At 43.4% G+C, this 23083-nt stretch overlaps 1 protein-coding gene across 1 annotated transcript; it reads right to left on the bottom strand.

Moving 5' to 3' along the window:
- Nucleotides 1-2845: 2845 nt before the first annotated feature.
- LOC146636171 (uncharacterized) lies at nucleotides 2846-10471 on the bottom strand. Its single transcript, XM_085349488.1, has 9 exons — nucleotides 10235-10471; nucleotides 9458-9724; nucleotides 6091-6198; nucleotides 5928-5943; nucleotides 5742-5827; nucleotides 5523-5573; nucleotides 5385-5441; nucleotides 3049-3129; nucleotides 2846-2928 (listed from the first exon to the last, which is right to left on the bottom strand). Exons 1-9 carry the CDS (start codon nucleotides 10428-10430, stop codon nucleotides 2846-2848), a joined length of 945 nt encoding a protein of 314 aa, XP_085205614.1. The 5' UTR covers nucleotides 10431-10471.
- Nucleotides 10472-23083: the final 12612 nt, after the last annotated feature.

Genomic DNA, 23083 nt, shown 5'->3' on the forward strand with positions numbered 1-23083 from the left:
CCCTCTGTGGGGGGTCACTCCCACTAGGTTTATATCTGGGACTCTCCACCATTTGACCTTAGAACTGAAGAAGCTTCTCGGATGAGAGGTGAAACGTCTTCAAGTAACTTAAAGAAGTCCAGACGCTTTTCTTTGCAAGCTCCTTTGACTACGATGACCTGGATGACTGAGAACCTTCACAGACTTCACAGTAAACACTAACCTTTAGTGACCTGTTTAATGTTTAAATTCAAATCATAACAGTTTTGGTTTTTTGGAGCTACAAACACTTTTCATTTTGTAAAGAAGTTTTGGTAAGTCGAATATCTTCACAGAGTTCAGTTATTTGTTTCGGTGTTTTTTATGCTTACAAAAATTAATTTCTCTTTATGGACCTGAAACAAACTCATAATAAACATCTGCAAAACAGGCTCATAGTGCTGACGATATATCTTTATATGTTTCTCTATATGTTTCTTTTACTGAAACCTTTGCTTTACAGCACAGATTAGCAAAAGATACCATAAAATAATCAAAAAGATGCTGAAGAAATACAGAAAGACATTATTTTTTATGTTTGAGGCTTCAGCACTGCACTCACTTTTGTTGTTTTCCAAGACTTTTCCAAGTAAAATAGTTTGCAGTTTTGTGCATGTTTAAACTTCAGATGTCTCTCAAAGTTCATACAACCTTGTCATCAGTGACAATCACATTAATGAATCACAACACTAAGTTTTTGTAAGATACAAAGAGCTTAAGTGAAACAAAGTGTTAAAAACAGTGAAAAACATCCACTGCATTTTTTTGTTCACTGTTTCCGATTTCATGGCGGTCACTGCCTTCCCTGTTCTGGCCCACTTGTTAAACAATAAGGATTGATCAGATGGATACAGTGGTGTGAAACAGTGTTTGCTCAGTTTCCTGATTTCCTTTTTTTTTTTAATTGTATGTCTGTCACACTTAAATACTTCAGATCATCAAGGTAAAAAAAAACCCACAGCTACAGCCGCACATTGATCCAAAACACAGCAGCAAGTCCACCTCTGCATGGAAAAACAAAATGAAGACTTTGGAGTGGCCCCATCAAAGTCCTGACTTGAATCCGATTGAGGCGCCTTAAAAACGTGTTTCATGTTCAAAAAACCCAACAATATGGCTGAATTACAACAGTTCTGCAAAGATGAGTGGGCCAAAATTCCTCCACAGTGCTGAGAGAGACTCCCTGCCAGTTATCGCAAACACTTGATTCTAGTCGGGGCTTGATGAGAGATTTTTTAATTTTGTGATTATGCTTAGATTGTAGCTTCATTTAAAAGAAGAGCTTGTGAATTGGAGCCAACACAGGAGGAGAGATTGAAGCCATATGTGTAGAGGAATGCGGTGACATACGACACTTCCTGTCATTCTTACAGACAAACTGGCTTTCTCTCTCTCTCTCCCCTTATATGGGAATGTCTGCATTTCTATACATACCAAGTTATCTTCTGTTTCAGCTACTGACAAGCTAATGGCCTCTTTCTCCTTTTATGGAAATGTTTTTGCCACTCCTACTTCCTTGAAAACTTGTATAAATAAAGCAAGTTCTGGATGCCCTGGGCGGTCTTTCCTCTGTCTCACATTTGTCCTGCACACATCCAGTGCAGGATGGATCGGGCCATGAGGGGGGATCGTCCATGTGTGCACATGTATTAAGATATCTTGAGTCTGAGTTCCTTTGCCTTCTACAATTTCTCTTCACAGGGCTGCTAAGGGTGGCCTAAAGAGTTCTTAGGTTTACGGGGCAATCATCATAAATTCTAAAAATAAATCTATTTTCTTAAAACAATCTTTTTTCTGATTTGTTTTAATGTTTGGTTTAGTACAGATTTTTCTTTTTTTTTGCCCTGCTTCTACACTGTTTGTGAGTTTTGAGTAATGAAGATGTGAAGCTTGGATAATAATAAAAACACTATGAATTCTTTTAGTTTCTTTATTTGTCCTCCTTCATTTATACATGAACAGAAATGTGAAACATAAATGAGTAGAAGTCAAAAATAGAACGAAGGCTGCAAATTTAATCTTATTTAACTTTGAATGAAGTGAAACTTTAGTCCCATGGACAGCTGCACTATATATGAAGACAAAGGGGGACACGATTTTATTAAGCATTTAAAGACACTCAAACTTTGCCTCTAAAGGGCTCTAACTCTGCACATAACTTCACTCATGATGTAACATCTCTATTCCACCAACCCAACAACAATAACTGTAAGTGAAAACAAGATTGCAACAATAGCAGCTTTATTACTATAACAAATACAGTAAACACAGCTTCTTTAAAACTCAATGTGAAACACACTGTTCCAGAAGCACAGCGGGGGACTCCATTCACCTGATCCCAACATGTCACAGTATATAAAGTGTGTGTTTATATGGCACACATAATCAGATAACACAATGAAAAACCTGCCTGCAGTTTAGAAGTTTGTAAAACTAAAAAAAAAATTTTTTTTCAAATGATACTTAATCCATTTGGGGAAACAAAAATATTTAGAAAAGACATAGAAAACATCAGCATATATACATATATTAATAATGCAGTTTAATAACTGCTCATGTGAAAGTGAAAAAAAAGTGAACTCAAAGCCACATCATCACTTTTAGATAAAGCTCATTTAAACTGATTTATAAAAAAAAGGGGAAAAACTTTTTTCCTCTCATTTCTTTTTTCAATGCTTTGTAAAATTCATGTGAAATAAAGTAAATTCTGTCCTGCATTCGTCTGCTTTTGCTTGTTTTGAAAGTACATAATCATGATTATTAAATGGTTAAAGGTGATTTGGTAATGCATTTACTTTCTTTAAAACCTATTTGATAACCATTACAGTCACAACATGAAAGTTCCTTGTGTTTCTTGTGGTTTGATTTCAGAATAAACCCCTTCGTCAGCTGCTTCAGTGGCTGATTCTCCTGCCCATAAAAAAACAACATGACTTTTAGTAACATCTTACTTTAAACTGACAACTTTACCCATTTATATCATTTTCCTTGATGGATAAATGAAATGTAAAAGAGAAGAAAATATGGTACCCATTTTATTGCTTTGCCTACTTTTGTCACTGTTACATTCAGCCTTACTGTAGGTGGCATCTGCGTACAACAGGCTGTCATCTATGAGAGGATGGACAGTTCATCACGGTAAAATAGGATGACATTCTTACCTTTACACTTACAAATTCACTTCCACAGGATCTGGGGCTCTGTACAAAGCCCACACACCTGCCTATCCCTGCCACTACTTAAGCTGAAGAAATGAAGCTACTCATCGCTGGGTCGTTGTATGACTCGTGTCAGTGTAGCCCCAGCTCAAGTCTGTTCATAGTTCTTGTTGATTCTTTGCCCTCGTACTAGTTTGTATATTCTTGTTCTTGTAGATATAGATATATTCTTATAGATTATCTGGACTTGTCCCTGTTTTCCCAGAGTGGATTTTCATGAGCGAGTGGAGAGTGGCTGGCAGTCTATGTTGTGTGGCTGAAGAGGAGCAAGAGTGATTTCACTGTTTTCTTCCTCCCTTGGATTTCTTAGAGTCCCTACCCATGCACTCCTGTACACAGCAAATTCAAAAGTGTTAAATTTTTTGGTGTTAATAGTCTCCTTGCAAAAGTAGAGTTAATTTTACTCTAAGTAGAGTCACATTCTTTTAATGTAACTCTGAGGTGTAAAATGATAGTAGTTAAAATCGAGTGTTAAAAATGAGTGTTTCTCTGTCAAATCTGGAGGTGTTACAATGGAAACATTAACTCTTGACCTCTTAACTCTGAACTCCTAGAGGGGCTATGACACCAACAGAGTAAATTCGCAGACTCCGCCCCCAGCACGGCTCCAATCGAAGCTGAAGTGAAGCCGTTTCAGAACATTTTGCTCTACATATTTGAGTTGTTTGCCATGCTTGGTAAGTCATTTTTTCAAAGATTGTTTCAATTGTTATTAGCCTTTACTTCTGTGGCTCTTTGGAGTTGAGACAAAGCTGTGTGAAAGGCATTAGCCACGTTGCTCGCTGATAGCATAATATTCTGTTTTAGCTAGCTGAAAGGTATTGTTTGCGGGCAAATACCACAGCCTTGAAAAAAGCTTGCATGTGAATTTTCAGTCAAACGTTTGGTCAAATACACCTAAAACAATGTCTAGAATGTGAAATGTTGGTATAATGGTGCTACTTGAAGCCTGAAAACGATCGCCCATAAAAAAAAAACAAAAAAACGAGCAAACAGCAGTAGCTGACGTCCTGACTCGATTCTACGGTAGCATAGATCCCTCCAGAGTTTTGTGCACACGGTTTAGGTAAAAATGAAAAAGGTTGAGGTTTTACATTTAGTTCAGTATTACCTGTTGCCTGTGTCCTTGTCTTTTGGGAAAATACTTTACACAAGTAATGGCTCAAAGAGGATTCCTTTTTTTTTTTTTTTTTTTTTTTACTGTGCTGCAATTGTTTACTGGATTATTAGTGCCATTAATTAGTGTCAACTAATTTTTATTCAATCTCCACACAGGATATGCTTGTGAAGATGGAATATGGGGGAGAGCAGAAGTGCGTTGAAGTTCCACAAAGGGATGAATGAAGGACATGCATATTGTATTGAAGAAATAAGTGATGAGAATGCTGTTATTTGCATTTACCATGTCAGACCTTTTGATAAACAAAATTCTAATAAAAGTGAGAACATGCATACTGTTACATCTTTCAGAAAATGTTTTGAAATTGTGGTGCACAGTTCAGAATAAATGTTTTTCAAAAACCATTGCATCTTTTTAGTAAATGTTTATTTCCAAAAGAAATTTCTAGAAGTTCAGAACAGTAAAATTCCCGCTTTTTAGAATGAATTAGAAGATAACTCTTACGTAGTTAAACTAAAATACTCTTTGAGAGTTAATATATAAACTCTTAACACCAAGTGTTAAATTATCAACTCCAGACAGATTTGGTGTTTAACACTAAATCAGAGTTAACGTACCAACTCTCCAAAAAGAGTTAAATTAACACTCTCTGGTGTGGACCCATATAGACACTTTAATAGTGTTGAAATCAAATCCGACAGTGTTAATTTGGACATGCTGGATTTGCTGTGTATAAAACACCTACCCTTGCACTATTGTGCATACACTTGGAACATTATAAATAAATTCTCTGTATTCTTCCAAGCATTGGAGTCCTGCACTTGAGTCCTCAGTTTACTGTGACAACAGGCTTACTTGTCGCTCCTACAATATTTAAAAGTAGAACGGAAGGCAGAGCCTTTGGCTTTCAGATCATCTGATTGTTGGGGTTTTCTCTGTTTTACTGTAGGGTCAATGAGTCAGTTGTTGTTGTGATTTAGCCCTATATAAATAAAATTGAATTGAACTGAATTAACTTGAATTCTTACCTTTCTTAGTGAAGTTTTTAAGCTCAATCAAAGAATATGTGAAATCCCTGCATTCTGCTAAAATGGAGAATTAATATATAAAAATGGAACATAATCACAATGAGTCTGCATACTTATATGAAACTATAAATGCATTACCCTTTTCTCTGTCATCGTAGTCTCCGATTGATTCATATATACAAGCATCACCTGCAAAAAACAAGTCAGTGATAGATTAAACATTAACATTTCAATATATGATTTTGATCATCTTTTAAATAAAAAAACTGCAAATATCAGAGTCAAAGTTCACAATTTGACAATAAATAAATGAATAAATAAAGTAACAATAGCAAAATTGTTATGGTTAAAGCTGACCTTGGAGAGAAGTGTTTTGGCTGTGTTGAGCTTCACCCTGGTTGATCCTGTGTTTCATAGCAGAGCTCTGGTTTGTGCTCTGAGTCCTAATATAGTAATAAAATATAGTAAAACATTCAATTTGATAAGAAACACAGGTTGTAATTCTGGTTTGTTGAAAATGTGAAGTGGGAGATTTGAACCAACCTGATAAAAGTTTTATCTGTAAAAAAGACAAGTACATGTTTTTCTTTTTACTTTTTCTGGTGCTGTGACATTACATGGAGTGTTCAGGATACATCTGTGATTCTGAATAATTACATAATAACGAGATCATAATCAATCTCGTATCGGAAAGAAAAAGTCTCACCTTTTAACAGCTTTATGTAACACAGCAGCAGAAGAAGAAGAATCAGTAAAATTCCACAAAGAAGTCCAGCGATCAACAGAGTAGGAAACGTTTCAGTCCTGGACTGTGCTGTAAGAAAGAATAACATTAATTATGAGGTGAGGTGCAACCAGGTAGCGTCAGATGGACTAAAGCATAATGTCTCTTATAATATTATAAAATAGAGCCTCACAAACAAGTGGAATAATCACAAAGTATGCATATGTAAGTGTTAAAAGCTTCTTTAGGCTGCTCCCTTGTCACAAAGACTCGCCTGATATTGCATAATTTTTTGAAGAGTCAGTTTAATATGATGGATACTTTGTAGTGTTTATGCCACAATATCCATGTTTGTGAAGCCCTGAAATCTGACCTGGTGCTTTGTGATAACTTATCCATGCTTATTTTGAATGAAGAAGGTTCAGCTTTAAGTTAAAGTACCCTCTGACTTCAGCTGCTCAGTATTTCACTGTCAATCTTAATCTCTCCTACAAACTTAGACTCTGGTCGGACATATATTTCACTATTCTCCTAATGTTAAGTTAGTTCTGTTTGCATCTTGTATGTTCTGAATTACTTCATATTTTCTGTTCTGAAGATAGTGGATAGAAACTTGTGGAGAGAGACACAATATCACCCAAAAATCCATAACCCCTGCCACATTACATAAATGTTATTGATTGACTTTGCATGTTACTCAGTGAAACATGTATTTGATCCCTAAGTAAACTGTGACTAAATACTTGGTGGAGAAACGGTTGTGGGCAAATGTAAAGGTATGTAGATTGTGGGGGTTGCCATATAGTGCCTTGAATGGCTTGTCTGAGAAAGGCAAGAGAAAATCAAAGAGAAGACAGAGAACCCGCACGCGCTCGTTTGTGCGTGTGGAGCCAAGGAGAGGAGAAGTAGCCGTCTTGCGCATGTTGTCACGGTCAGCCACATTAAGGAAGCGTCACGTTTCGGCTGAGCCCAAAAGGGGGATCCGAGAGGTCAGTCAAAATTAAGTTGCTTGTACGAAGCTTGGCTTTTTCTAGCCGCTAGCCACAACATGTGGTGCTGCAGGCCATCGCCGACAGCGTGGTGGTGGGAAGTCGGAGCGAAAGTTAACCTTAGCTGCACTGTTCTTTAAGACCCACCTCCGTTTCCAGTTGGATTAGGCCGAGTTCGGCCGTTAAGTGAATGTTCGGAGCTAACGAGTCTCTGCGAGGGCTTTAGCGACCTCACTTAATGTTGCCAGTTACTGGCCTGAGTTTGGGCTCATTCTAAGAAACAAACACAAGAACAATGTGAGTCAGCGGTGAATAGGGTATGTGTTTCGTTCGGCTGTCTGTGAAAGCGTTGCCGTTGCGTAGCCTGGTGATTTTCCCACGCAGTGTCACCCAGAGACAAAGGTATGGTTTCTATTTTCTTTGCTTTTGTGGACCCCAAACTCTATTGCTCACTCCGGCTGCTGTATCTTTGGTCAGCTTAACAGACTAGGATCCCACTGTCGTCTCCTGTTCACTACAGTTACACCTTCAAAGAAGACACTGTATATGGTTTCATATCCAAAGGACATTTTTGTTGGGACTGACTTGTAGAAACTGGGACCATTTCCTTATGAACATTGTAAATTGTGTTATGTTGATGATACAGTGTTAATCATTCGAGAGGGGACAGTGAATTGATGTAATCTGGAAACCCTTGGTTTTAAAGGAGGGTTTCTGTAAGCGCTCTAAGGAGAATTAGTTCCTTTTATTTCTATTATGTTGTTCGTGTTGTGATTTTTGGACCCCATCTATTGGAGCATAGACAATTCAGGCCAATATTTACTCAACTATATCGGGTCATATTTAAGCATTTTGTTATGACGTAAAACTTGTGTAAATTCTAGTTATAATCTGGATTGTTTTATGTTGTAATGTAATATATTAAGCTCCATGAATTTGTCCTGTTTTGTTGTGTTGTTTTAAAGTGTTGGTAGGTGTCGTAAAGGCGGTGTGTAGTGGGCCACCATGTGGTGATGAAAGGTGAGGCTAGTACGCAGGGCATGGAGGAACAGTTTTCTGATCATTGCTGTGATAGTTATTTCAGATATAATATCATAGAAATGTAAATGGAGCTCCTACTTGAGACATTTGTTTTGTACTTTTCGAGTTTGTGTAGAATAAATAAATGTTTTTCCTTTTTTTACATTTTCCTCATTTTTTGCTACTGAAAGGCATACAAGTACCGTAGTTTTCGGTAAGCTGCTACTTTTTCCCCACACTGTGAACACTGCGGCTTATACTGACGTGTGGCTAATGCATATTTTTTTCATGCGGCCAAAAACATTTTGCCTGGTAACAGTAGACCAATCAAAATGATAAGTAGTATATATACGCTATATATTTTTATCGGTTGTTAAGAGATGTTGTAATGTTGTTTGTGCACTGTTACATAAAAAAACCATAAGCAACGTAATTTGTGTGTTACCAACACATACGTATACTTAAAGGTAGTCGTGTTACAGGTGCTGTTCGAGGAAAAAAAGCATTTGCAGTATGTATTTTTGTATGTTACCATAACGTTTATGTTACCACGTTGATGTTACCTTACGGATAAAATTAAACGTTAAAAATCCTCACGTGTAATATTTCTGTGTAAATATCTCATATTACAAGTGAAATGCATACGGCTTAAAATCCGGTGCGGCCTGTACAAGTACAAAATAGATTTTCTTTCTATAATTAGAGCATGCGGCTTTTAATCAGGTGCGCTCTGTAGTCCGGGATTTACGGTAATCTAACAAAAGCACAAGTCAGAAACTTTACGTCCTGCAGAAGTGGCAAAGAAGGACCAAAGATTGCCGCTACACCATCTATAGCTAGTCTAAACCAAGGGGTTTAAAACAGTGTGGTCACCATAGGATTGCACTGCCCTGATGTTGTGAGCATTCAACATCAGTATACCTCTATGTAGGTTTCCAACAACATATAAGAAGCAATAAGACCAAACTGCCATGCTATGAGAACATCCTTCTTTTTGCTAAGCACAGGAGGGGAAAAGGGTCCAAGCTGTATTAATACTGATGTAATTCACTTTCCTCCACTCTGTCCTCTTACATAGGCTCATAGTGCATTTTATCCTTTCAGTGCATACATTGTTTTTGCTCTAATTCATTATGATGTTTTATTTTATTTGTAAATTACGCCTTTCCATTATTTGTTGTGATGTCTCCTTGCTCCGACCACAACAACAGATTCACAAGAAGACAGAAGACTTCTCATAATAGATACAAATAGAAACATAAAATCAACAGAGAAAACTTAACACAGTATATTGATAATCATGAGTGAATGTATATTTCAAACTAAATGACTGAACTCACAGGTTATCTCAATGGTGACAACATCACTTATATCAGTGTAGTAAACTGGGTTTTCTCTTGTTCCTCTGCAGCGGTAGATTCCTCCTTCAGATACTCTGATATCTCTGTTTTGTTGATCTCTGATTTGACCTTCAGAGGTTGTTTGGGTTCGTCTGAACCACTCATATTTCCATCCATCAGAGCTCTGCACAGAGCAGGTCAGTGTCACACTGCCCCCTACAGGTATGATTGTTGTTCCTGCTGTCAGTGTGGCCCTGGGTCTATGTGCTGTTATGAAAGAGGAAGAAAAATAAATAAATATCTGTGATTCGTTATAACAATACATGAACATTGAAAAACAATACAGTTTATATTTTTATTAGTTGATCTCTAAATGACCACAGCATAAATGTTTGTCTATTCTCTGTTGAAGGAAACACAATGATGCATTAAAATGTCTCTTCCTCATTTTTTGGTTTAGATAACAGAAACATCTTCACTTCAAACTTCATGAAGCTTTTGATGTTTCTTCTTTTCCTTTAGAAATGTAATTAAGTTGAATTTCATCCATAATTGCTGTTGTTAAAACTCACACACCTGCTAATGATAGATTACAGAGTCTGTGAGTATTGTAGCACTGACTTTACTGTGAACGAAGTAACAGGTACAGTGATCTTGGTTAAAGTTCAAATTTCAGTGACAAATTGAATTAAATGTTCTCTATTTTATAATTCAGTTGAGCATTTGAACAGGGATCTACAGCATCTACATTTATGCTGTCAGTCACTGAAGACTTACCTAATACAGTTATAGAGAGAGTATTACTGTTCTTTATATGACCTGAGCTCACCCTGCTACCAAAGCACTGATATTCACCACTGTAACCTGTAGATGTAATTTCTAATCTAAAGTCTTTGTCTGCGTTGTAGGGCACAAATTCTCGACCGTCCTTCTTGATTTCGTAATACCAGTCAGTGTCTTCTCCTTCATTCATGTCACATTTGAAGGTAACAAACTCTCCAATGAAAAAACTGGACGAGCTGGGTTCAATAGTTAGCACAGCATCTAGAATCCAACACAACCACAAAGTTTACAATCTGAAACACTTTTATGCACGACACAATCTGTGACAGTACGTTCATACACTGTTCATATATTGTCCATATATATATTTTACTATTCAAAACACAAACTGTGTTTATATTCATAAAATTATAAATATAGTGATGAACAATGAAATAAAAACAACAATGTGAAGTGCTTAAGACTGATAAAGCAGGTAAGATGAATCTTTACTGAATAAATAAAAAAGAAAGAAACAAGAAAAGTAAAACTTTTCAGTCACCTTGAACATGTCCAGTGCAGAGTAGCGTACAGAGCACTACAATAAAAGAAAAAATGTCAGACATTATCAAATAAAAGACACTCAATATGTGTGTGTAGTTTGTCAATCATACAGATCATGTTAGTGTGTTTATGTCATACTTGAGTGTCTAAGGAGCTCGGTGAGAAAGTGACTGGACTTCTTTAGGTTTCCTGAAGGTGTTTCATATCTTTTCTGAGAAGCTTCTTCAGTTCTAAAACCAAATGGTGGAGAATCCCAGGTATTTAAACCCTAGTGGTGGAATCCCTTAAGAAGGCCGTTAACTCAATATTGATCCTGTGCCTCATCACATGAGCCAAGGTGTGAACAACAGTGTGGGTCATTGTCACTGGAGGTTTGACTTTTTTTGTTAACACTAGAATTACTGAGCCTTTTTTTTCCCTGGTGCAAGTCCCTACTACTAGATTTACTAGCCCTGCGCAGATTTGCATAAATTCCCCCGACCCTAACACCTCTTGGCACCCCGCTGAGATTTTCACAGGTCTTCAGCTCCATTGTTCCCTGCAAGGCTACTTTCCTTCTTTACCTGCAGCGTACACACGCACATCTATATCTACATATACACACACACACACACACACACACACACACACACACACACACACATATATATATATATATATATATATATATATATATATATATATATATATATATATATATATATATATATATATATATATACACACACACACACACAGTGTTGGGGAGTAACGGAATACATGTACCGCCGTTACGTATTTAAAATACAAAATATGAGTAACTGAGCGAGGAGGGAGAAAAAGGAGAGTGGAAAGGTACGAGTTGTCATCGAGGAAAAACGGGAGCTGGAAGCATGTAAATATAATAATAACCACTTCAGCCAAGAAGAGTGCCTGATGAGCCCAGTTGTAAGTAAGCTATTAAGACTCGACTGTACACCGTGTTCATGTTTTCCTCCGAAAACAATAAGTTCCGTTGGAGCAGCCTTTCAACGCCTCTCTTTGTCTCTCGCAAGAAAAGTTGACCCAGACAGCAAAGTAAAGCTATTTTTCGGCTACGAGCCGACAGGGACCCCGCCGTATTAGTCAGAGGTCCCTTTACTACAGTTCGGAGTCGCGGACCTTCAGTAATAGTAATAAATCACACAGCAATAGTACATTCACGTTGTTGTAAAAAGCATGATAATATATTACGTAATCCAAAGTATTCAGAATACGTTACTGTCATTGAGTAACGTAACGGAATACGTTACAGAATACATTTTGGGGTAACCTTCCCAACACTGTATATTTTTTATATATATATATATATATATATATATATATATATATATATATATATATATATATATATATATATATACACACACATATACACAGGGAGTGCAGAATTATTAGGCAAGTTGTATTTTTGAGGAATAATTTTTTATTATTGAACAACAACCATGTTCTCAATGAACCCAAAAAACTCATTAATATCAAAGCTGAATGTTTTTGGAAGTAGTTTTTAGTTTGTTTTTAGTTTGAGCTATTTTAGGGGGATATCTGTGTGTGCAGGTGACTATTACTGTGCATAATTATTAGGCAACTTAACAAAAAACAAATATATACCCATTTCAATTATTTATTTTTACCAGTGACACCAATATAACATCTCCACATTCACAAATATACATTTCTGACATTCAAAAACAAAACAAAAACAAATCAGCGACCAATATAGCCACCTTTCTTTGCAAGGGCACTCAAAAGCCTGCCATCCATGGACTCTGTCAGTGTTTTGATCTGTTCACCATCAACATTGCGTGCAGCAGCAACCACAGCCTCCCAGACACTGTTCAGAGAGGTGTACTGTTGTCCCTCCTTGTAAATCTCACATTTGATGATGGACCACAGGTTCTCAATGGGGTTCAGATCAGGTGAACAAGGTGGCCATGTCATTAGTTTTTCTTCTTTTATACCCTTTCTTGCCAGCCACGCTGTGGAGTACTTGGACACGTGTGATGGAGCATTGTCCTGCATGAAAATCATGTTTTTCTTGAAGGATGCAGACTTCTTCCTGTACCACTGCTTGAAGAAGGTGTCTTCCAGAAACTGGCAGTAGGACTGGGAGTTGAGCTTGACTCCATCCTCAACCCGAAAAGGCCCCACAAGCTCATCTTTGATGATACCAGCCCAAACCAGTACTCCACCTCCACCTTGCTGGCGTCTGAGTCGGACTGGAGCTCTCTGCCCTTTACCAATCCAGCCACGGGCCCATCCATCTGGCACATCAAGACTCACTCTCATTTCATCAGTCCATAAAACCTTAGAAAAATCAGTCTTGAGATATTTCTTGGCCCAGTCTTGAGGTTTCAGCTTGTGTGTCTTGTTCAGTGGTGGTCGTCTTTCAGCCTTTCTTACCTTGGCCATGTCTCTGAGTATTGCACACCTTGTGCTTTTGGGCACTCCAGTGATGTTGCAGCTCTGAAATATGGCCAAACTGGTGGCAAGTGGCATCTTGGCAGCTGCACGCTTGACTTTTCTCAGTTCATGGGCAGTTATTTTGCGCCTTGGTTTTTCCACACGCTTCTTGCGACCCTGTTGACTATTTTGAATGAAACGCTTGATTGTTCGATGATCACGCTTCAGAAGCTTTGCAATTTTGAGACTGCTGCATCCCTCTGCAAGATATCTCACTATTTTTGACTTTTCTGAGCCCGTCAAGTCCTTCTTTTGACCCATTTTGCCAAAGGAAAGGACGTTGCCTAATAATTATGCACACCTGATATAGGGTGTTGATGTCATTAGACCACACCCCTTCTCATTACAGAGATGCACATAAACTAATATGCTTAATTGGTAGTAGGCTTTCGAGCCTATACAGCTTGGAGTAAAACAACATGCATGAAGAGGATGATGTGGACAAAATACTCATTTGCCTAATAATTCTGCACTCCCTGTATATATATATATATATATATATATATATACATACATACATACACACACACACACACACACATACACATATATACATATGTATATATATACAGTGTTGGGAAGGTTACTTTTAAAATGTATTCCATTACAGAGTACAGAATACATGCCCCAAAATGTATTCTGTAACGTATTCCGTTACGTTACTCAATGACAGTAACGTATTCTGAATACTTTGGATTACTTAATATATTATCATGCTCTTTACAACAACGTGAATGTACTATTGCTGTGTGATTTATTACTATTACTGAAGGTCTGCGACTCCGAACTGTAGTAAAGGGACCTCTGACTAATATGGCGGGGTCCCTGTCGGCTCGTAGCCGAAAAATACCTTTACTTTGTTGTCTGGGTCAACTTTTCTTGCGAGAGACAGAGAGAGGCGTTGAAAGACTGCTCCAACGGAACTTATTGTTTCAGAGGAAAACACGAACACGGTGTACAGTCGAGTCTTAATAGCTTACTTACAACTGGGCTCGTCAGGCACTCTTCTTGGCTGAAGTGGTTATTATTATATTTACATGCTTCCAGCTCCCGTTTTTCCTCGATGACTGCTCGTACGTTTCCACTCTCCTTTTTCTCCCTCCTCACGCTCACAGACCCATGACGTGTATGGCAGTCCATTCTCCCTGCAACACGGACTACACTGCCCATGATGCTACATTCTTTAGAGCTATGCTTGTAGCATTCTGCCTGTTAGCTTAGCACAACAACAACAACAACGAAAAGGCGCTCTCTCACCTAGGAAACACACAGTCGCAGAGAGAGAGAGAGAGCGTCGCCCTGTAGCCATGGCAACCATAACGCTGCCGCCTGGAACAACAGAACGTAGCTGTCAAACAAAACCCAAACAGTCCTGACCCGCGACAATATGAAACAGGAAAGTACCGCAGTGTAATCTATTTATTTCAACAAAGTAACTGTATTCTGAATACCACCTTTTTAAATGGTAACTGTAACGGAATACAGTTACTCATATTTTGTATTTTAAATACGTATTCCGTTACTCCCCAACACTGTATATATATATATACATGTATATGTGTGTACATTTTTATTTAGCTGCTTTTGTCTTGCACTGTCCACTTTTTTGCAATGACAATGCAGATTTTCCACTTGTGGGACAAATAAATTCAGATTTTCCACTTGTGTGTGTGTGTGTGTGTGTGTGTGTGTGTGTGTGTGTGTGTGTGTGTGTGTGTGTGTGTGTGTGTGTGTGCAACATTGGCATTTGTTTACTCAGATCCAAGGCAGGCCAAACCTCTGTGTTACAACCTACATACAAAAGACACACATTCACAATATATGGGTACACAAGTCTGTTTTATTTCAAGGTGTTTCAAACTTTACAGCATTTGCAGACCCAGTGTCCATCACCCCTGCATTTGGCACAGGTGAATTTCTGACATGTTGCACAGGTAAACCTGCTGCGATTCCTGTTGCAGCTCTCTTGCACCTGGCACTGTGTTGTCTTTACGGTCCCTGGCACAGCAGCTGCAGCAGCTTCAGCAGCCTGCCTCTGTGCTAATATTTCCTTGTGCTGCATGAATCGGCAACGAAGCTGCTAAGCTAGAAAACTCAGAAACAATCTTCTTTTGCCCAGTAATGTTGTTTTGCGCTGCAGCAGTCTGTGCGACAGTGAAGTAAAGAAATTGTCCGTTGTGACATTTCTCCCAACATCCAAAAATGGCTCCATCAGTTTCATGACCACGTTCTCTGCCAGCCTCTCTCCCTTCTGACAACTGGGGTCCTTTCCCAAGTAAGGAGATGCACTGCAGACATATTTGGTCTCCAAGTCTGTGGCCATCCAGAACTTGATCCCAAATTTGTCTGGCTTGGTTGCAATATACTGTGTGAATGGACAGCGAACCTTGGTAGGGAACAGCTGTTCATCTATGGTCATGTGTTCTCCTGGAGTGAAACTCTTAGCACAGTTCTCATTGAAGCGTGTCCAGATGTCGGAGATCGCCGCAAATTTGTCTGTCTTCACCCGTTCTGCCCATGTGTCCCTGTCATCAAATCGAAGGTGTTGTATAATTGAAATGAATCTATCTCGGGGCATTGTCTCTTTGATTACTGGTACCAGAAATCTTTCTGACCAGCAATCCACAATGGCACCAACAGCACACATGCTTGCTCTTACAAACAGGATTGAAATGAATGCCATCAGTTCATGAACTGACAAATTCCAGTCCGGCTCTGTTCTGTGGGCTTGATGTACTGTGCACTCCCTGATGGTCTGCAGCATTCCCACGTCTAACAGGCAAAGGAAGCTTTGGAGCACACTTGTAATCTTACGCTGTCGGAAGATAAACAAATAGAGAATGGTAAATTTACATGAACCTCACTCTAAATGGGTTTATATAAATATCATATCTACTATGGCAGTGACAAACCTTAGCAGACTCTGTGGGTCCAGCTTGCGCAGTGAAGCACGAACGATTTGCTACTGCACTGGGCATTCCAATGTCCTCCTCTACCCACACAGTGCCGTCTTTTGCTGTGTGGCTCTGGCTTCTTCCGTGGAGGCATGTTGGGTTCTTGTTCCGTCTCCTTTTCAGATTCTTCTGAGGAGGTATCAGTGGCCTGCTGGACAAATGAAACCTCTCCGCCATCAGAATCTGCTTCGTCCATTTCCTGAAGCAAGGCCAAAGCCTGTGGTGCAGAGAGGTTCTTCCTGCGTGGCAGTGATACAGAGGCCATCCTGATGTGCATTCTTAGAAATGCGAACAAGAAATGATTCTCCCGCCTGGGTTGGTCTACTTTTATGCACAGCACTGTGCTGTAGTCAAGCAATGCCACTCCCTCACATACACAGTGACAATGGAACAATGGAAGATCTGTGCTGAGAGTCAAGGAAGGTGTGAATGTGTGTCTTTTATATTTGCAAGTCAGTCAATGTGTGGGATATTTTGTATAGATACGGCAGCAATTTCTGAAAGTTGTAACACAGAGGTTTGGCCTGACTTGGATCTGAGCAACTCTGAGTGAGCAAATGCAAATGTGCCAGGCCTCAAGGATAATGGGTGGTTTGCACAACAAAAGCTGGAGGAGAAACGAGCTGACGGCCTGTGAAAATCTCAGCAGGGGTGATTAACACCTCGGGACTTGCAGCAGAAAATAAACAAGCCAGTAATTCTAGGGGGCAGGCAAATGCAGGGGGGGGGGGGACTAGAGGGGCTTGAGCGCCCACCCATTTCCTGATGGGTGCCCAAAGTGCCCTTTTGTTGAGGCAGCTTTTTAAAAAAAATTTATTATTATTATTTTTTTTAATGTGTGTGTGCGTGCGGAGTCTTGTCTGTGCCCCTCAACAATAATATTTAACTATTAATCACAGTTTTGCTAAATAAAAGGATCTGGCTTGCATCAGTCACATGATCACATTTAATCAATGATCGCCCTTGACGGCAGAACGCCCTGGTTACGAGCCGGGAACGAGCTCACAAAGAGCACGCGCATTTTTTGCAGTTCGGAGCTGTAGGAGAAACACAAGTTAACTCAGAGACACAGACTGATGCAACAAAACCAGTAAGTAGGTGTACAGCGCACACTGTAGTGTGTAGCACCTAGGAGTATTAGCTTATTACGTACACGTTGGTATGTTGAAACAAACGAGCGTGCTGCGTGTGCAACAGCGCGACAAACATTACCTGTCCTTTTATTAACTGCACAAGTAGTGCTGGTCATAGCTGCTGGGTACCTGTGTAAGGCTGTCATGGGTCTGTAGCTCTGTCCACCGTTTTAGGGAACATATTTAGTTTTAAGGTAAGTTTCCGGGCTTTTCCTGCCTTTCTGGAGGGATTATATTTCACTAAAAAACGATCTAATATGCATGTCCACATAATTATGCATTATTATAATTATAATATATTAAAAAACACACGCTGTATTTTAAAGAACATACATTAAGAAGCAGATTATATTAGATTTATATTTTAAACAAGACAAAATTTGGATTTTACAGCAGTAAAATGATTGTATCTCTACAGTTTAAAAATGTAATAAGCTTTGCCCCTGCACAGAGTGGATAGTGAAACAAATGGAACACACGCCTCCGCTGCTTAAATAATGATAATATTAATGATATTATTTCATATTTATTACTTCCCCCTCCTCATTGCTTTATTATTGTAGCTCTAGTAATAAATAATAATGTAAGGATTCTGGATCAGCACCATGATGCCCATAGTATATACAGTATTCTGAAGAAGGTCTAAAATGTCACTGTGTGTGCGTGCATGTGTGTGTTTTATTTAGATGGATTAAAAAAAAAAAAAAAAATTACTCATGATATAACATTGGAGGTGGAGGTGGTCAACAATTACAAGTACCTCGGGCTGTGGGTGGACAACAAACTGGACTGGTCATGCAACACAGAGCACCTGTATAAAAAAGCCCAAAGCCGACTGTACTTCCTCAGGAGGCTGAGGTCTTTTAACATCTGCAGGAAGCTCCTGAGGATGTTTTACCAGTCAGTGGTTGCTGGAGTACTTTTCTATGCTGTGGCGTGCTGGGGGAGCAGCACAGCAAAGAAGGACTCATCCAGGCTGGAAAAACTGATCAGGAAGGCTAGCTCTGTGGTTGGCATGAAGCTGGACACTCTGGTGTCAGTGGCAGAGAAAAGGACACTAAAAAAACTGCTGGACATTATGAACAATGCTGGGCATCCTCTGCACACGGCCATTAACAACCAGAAGAGTCTGTTCAGTGACAGGTTGCTTCTCCCAAAGACAAGAACCAACAGACTTAAAAACTCCTTTGTCCCACACGCCATCAGACTGTTTAACGCCTCTCTGGAGGGGAGAGGGAGGGGAAACAGGAGGACAAAGGAGGGGGGAACGACTAAGCAGTAGTGCCTCTTCACTTCACTGTGCAATACCTTTTGTGCAATACTTTTGTTAATAGTCAACGGTGCAATAGACCTCAATACTTTAAATGTGCAATTCACTTGTATTTTTTATTTTTATTCCTATTTATTCTATTTATCCCTGTGGCGTGGGTGTGGTCCTTGGCCAGCTGCAGAGGAGGCGTGAAGCAGTGAGCTCCCGGGGCGGCGCAGGGGCGGGGTGAACAGGTGTGCTGGGATCTGACAGTGATTGTGTCTCTTTATATGTTGGCAGTGACAGACGGAGACGGAGGTGACAGCAGAGAAAGAGAGCGCGGAGTATATGTGTCCACGTACAACCCCGAGTTTAATAAAAGGTTTCTGCATTGTCAAAGTCGCTCCGGCTGGTATTTCTTGGGTCCACCGTTACACTGGTGCCGAAACCCACGCGTGATGTCCGGTCCCCTGCCGGCTCCCCCTGCTCCCCCGGCGGCGCCGCCGCCCGCCCCGCCGCCCGCCCAGCCGCTGCAGATCTTGGGCCAGATGATGGTGGACATGGCGGCGATGGCGGCTCGTCAGGCGGCCACGCAGGACCAACAGTTGGCGTTGCTTCGCCTGCAATCGGAGCAGCAGACCGCGGCTCTGGGGCGGCTGCTGGGGAATGCGGCCACGCCGGCTCCCGCCCATCCGCTGTCGGTGACGTTGCACCGGATGCGGGATGGGGAGGACCCGCTGGTTTTCATCGAGGCTTTCCAGGCCACGGCGGTGGCCTGTCGGTGGCCGGAGGAGGAGTGGGCCGCCCGGCTGCTGCCGCTTCTGTCGGGTGAGGCCCAGACGGCGGCGCTGAGCCTGCCCCCCGGCTCGCGGGGGGTGTTCGAGGACGTGTGCCGGGCGGTGCTGGATCGTTTGGGGCTCTCCCCGGAGGATTACCGCCGTCAGTTCCGGGCCAGCAGGATGTCGGGGGGGGGAGCGGCCGTTTGCCTGGGCTCGGCAGCTGGAGGATGCGGCAGCGAGGTGGCTGCGACCGGGCCCCTCGGCTGGGGAGACGCGGATGCTGACCATGGTCGTCCTCGAGCAGTTCGTGGGAGGCCTGCCCGAGGCGACGGCTCGTTGGGTTCGCTGCCACCGCCCGGCGGATTTGACGGCGGCGGTGACGCTGGCAGAGGACCATCTGGCGGCCGACCCGGTACCGGGCCGTGAGGAGCCGCGGCGGGGCGCCCGTGTTCCGCCGCCCAGGCCACCGGCGGCGGCGTCGCAGAGGAGAGGCGGCGGCCCTGCGGGAACGGAGCAGGCAGCAGGGTGGAGCCCCAGGAACCCGTTCCGGCCGCTGCTTCCCGCCGGAACCCCGGCGGCCGCCGAGGTTGCCCCGGAGCCACGGGGAGCCGCACAGACGCCGGGGCCGGACTGTTGGAAGTGTGGGCGGCCGGGGCACCTGCGCCGAGACTGTCCGCTCATGGAGGTGGGGCAGGTGTTCCGCGTTGCCGGCGCTCCAGCGCCCGCCCCCGGTCCAGGAGTGACGTACCGCGTGCCGGTAAGGTGTCAAGGGGGTATTCGCCATGCTTTGGTGGACACGGGCTGCACGCAGACTCTGGTCCACCAAAGTTTGGTTCGCCCCGGGGCATTGTTGGAGGCTGACTGGGTGGAGGTTAAATGTGTGCACGGGGATATTCACAAGTACCCAGTAGTGTCACTGTTGCTGAAATTCAGGGGCAAAACGCATAGAGTGAAGGCGGCGGTTAGCCCGCGCCTGTCGCATCCCCTTATTTTGGGTACGAATTGGCCGGGGTTCCACAGCTTACTGGGGCAGTACGCGGGGATGCGATCGCGGTCTGTAAATTCGTGTGACGTTTGCGCGGCGCTCGGCGGTGACGCGGGGTCGACCGACGCTGACTCTGGGGGGGAGGAGGAGGCGGGGACTTCCACGGAAGCCCCGCCGCCTCCCGTTGTGTACCCCACGGAAGATTTTCCACTAGAGCAGTCTCGGGACGACACCCTACGCTCAGCCTATGACCAAGTGATGGATATTGATGGTCGCTCGGTGCGCCCCGACGCTGCGCGAACGTACCCTCATTTCCAATTGCGGAACGATCGGCTTTATAGAGTGAGCCGTGACACTCACACTAATGAAATCCGCACACAGTTATTGGTGCCGCAAAGCCGCCGGGAAATGATTTTCCAGGCGGCTCATTCGAACCCCATGGCAGGGCACTTGGGTGGCGAGAAAACTCTGGAGCGCATAATGGCCCGATTCTATTGGCCGGGCATTTGGGCCGACGTGCGCCGCTGGTGTGCGTCGTGCCCCGAATGCCAGCTGGTTAACCAGCCGGCCGTGCCAAAGGCGCCGTTGCGCCCATTACCGCTGATGGAGATCCCGTTTGAGCGTATTGGCATGGATCTCATCGGGCCATTGCACCGGAGTGCACGCGGCTATCGCTTTGTGCTGGTCCTGGTGGACTACGCAACGCGGTACCCGGAAGCAGTGCCGCTACGCACCATTTCAGCGAAGAGCGTGGCGCAGGCACTGTTTCAGGTCATCTCCCGAGTCGGTATTCCGAAAGAAATACTGACTGACCAGGGCACGTCGTTCATGTCGCGCACATTGCGGGAACTGTACGAATTACTGGGTATTAAATCTATTCGGACCAGCGTCTACCACCCTCAGACTGATGGGTTGGTGGAGAGGCTGAATAAGACTTTAAAATCCATGATTCGTAAGTTCATTCGCGAGGATGAACGCAATTGGGATCGCTGGTTAGACCCTCTGTTGTTTGCAGTGCGGGAGGTGCCCCAGGCCTCCACGGGATTTTCTCCCTTCGAGCTGTTATACGGCAGGAAGCCGCGGGGGGTGCTCGACCTGATTAAGGAAAACTGGGAGGAAGGTCCGAGCCCTGCGAAAAGTGAAATTCAGTACGTGCTGGACCTGCGAGCAAAGCTGCACACACTGGGGAGGCTCTCACGGGAGAATTTGCTCCAGGCCCAGCAGCGGCAGCGACGCCTGTATGACAGAGGGGCTAGACTCAGGCAATTTTCACCGGGAGATAAGGTGCTTGTGTTACTTCCTTCTTCCAGCTCTAAATTACTCGCCAAGTGGCAAGGACCCTTCGTGGTCACACAGCGAGTGGGGGACGTTGATTATGAAGTGGTACGGTCGGACAGGGGCGGGGCCACGCAGATTTACCACCTCAACCTCCTCAAAGCCTGGAGGGTGGCGGAGACCGCTTCTCTAGTGAGCTTGGTAAGAGGGAGAGATGAGTTGGGGCCGGAGGCGCCAAAGTCTAGCATCCCCGCCTCCCTCCATTGCAGTGACCATCTCACACAGGCCCAGAGGGCGGATGTTGCTGCATTGCAACAGCGCTTTGCCGACGTGTTCTCCCCCTTGCCCGGCCGTACTTCTCTCATAGAGCACCATTTTGAGACCCGGCCTGGCGTGACGGTGCGTTCACGGCCCTACAGGCTGCCGGAACATAGAAGGCAAATTGTTTTCCGGGAATTGAAGGAAATGCTGAGGCTGGGAGTAATAGAAGAGTCACACAGTGCTTGGTGTAGCCCCATCGTCCTTGTAGTAAAGAAGGATGGGTCTATACGGTTCTGTGTCGATTATCGCAGAGTGAATGAGGTGTCACGTTTTGATGCTTATCCCATGCCCCGGGTCGACGAGCTCCTGGACCGGTTGGGCACCGCTCGCTTTTTTACGACTCTGGATTTAACCAAGGGCTACTGGCAGATTCCCTTGTCTACAGAGTCCCGGGAAAAGACGGCCTTCTCCACTCCGTATGGGTTGTACCAATTCGTGACGCTTCCATTCGGCTTGTTCTGCGCCCCTGCCACTTTTCAGCGCCTCATGGACCGGGTGCTGCGGCCCCACGCTGCCTATGCTGCCGCCTACCTAGACGACGTCATCATTTACAGTGACACGTGGGCGGGGCATGTGCGGTGTGTGGCCGCGGTGCTGGAGTCCCTGAGGCAGGCGGGGCTCACGGCCAACCCGAAGAAGTGTGCGGTTGGACGGAGGGAGGTACAGTATTTGGGGTACCACTTGGGGAGCGGGCAGGTGCGACCTCAAGTGGAGAAGACGGCGGCGATTGCATCCTGCCCGCGTCCCAAGACGAAAAAAGAGGTGAGACGGTTTCTGGGGCTGGCCGGCTATTACCGGCGGTTCGTCCCAGGGTTCGCGGACCTGACCAGCCCCCTGACTGGTCTCACCCGCAAGGGTGCCCCAGATCTGGTCCAGTGGACGGAGCGGTGCCAGGCGGCGTTTGTGCAGGTGAAACGGGCTCTCTGTGGAGAGCCGCTGCTGTTCACACCTAACTTCTCCCTCCCTTTCTGTCTGCAGACTGACGCCTCGAGCAGAGGGCTGGGGGCCGTTTTGTCCCAGCAGGTGGGGGGAGTTGACCGGCCGGTCGCTTACATCAGCCGGAAGCTCACGGACCGCGAGTCACGGTACAGCACCGTGGAGAAGGAGTGCCTGGCGATCCGGT

The sequence above is a fragment of the Diplotaxodon limnothrissa genome, linkage group LG3 (assembly GCF_057381915.1).
Source record: "Diplotaxodon limnothrissa isolate DT_005_m linkage group LG3, D_limnothrissa_male_GT1.1, whole genome shotgun sequence".
In the NCBI taxonomy this organism is placed as follows: Eukaryota; Metazoa; Chordata; class Actinopteri; order Cichliformes; family Cichlidae; genus Diplotaxodon; species Diplotaxodon limnothrissa.

What these genes read in the sequence shown, in the direction of transcription:
- LOC146636171 (XM_085349488.1), bottom strand. Translation starts at nt 10,430, where the DNA reads ATGAATGAAGGAGAAGACACTGACTGGTATTACGAAATCAAGAAGGAC. An exon ending in TGTCACCATTGAGATAACCT is followed by an intron (nt 6,199 to 9,457) that starts GTGAGTTCAGTC and finishes TCTTTCTTACAG; the next exon opens with CACAGTCCAGGACTGAAACG. An exon ending in TAAAAACTTCACTAAGAAAG is followed by an intron (nt 3,130 to 5,384) that starts GTAAGAATTCAA and finishes ATCCTCTCATAG; the next exon opens with ATGACAGCCTGTTGTACGCA.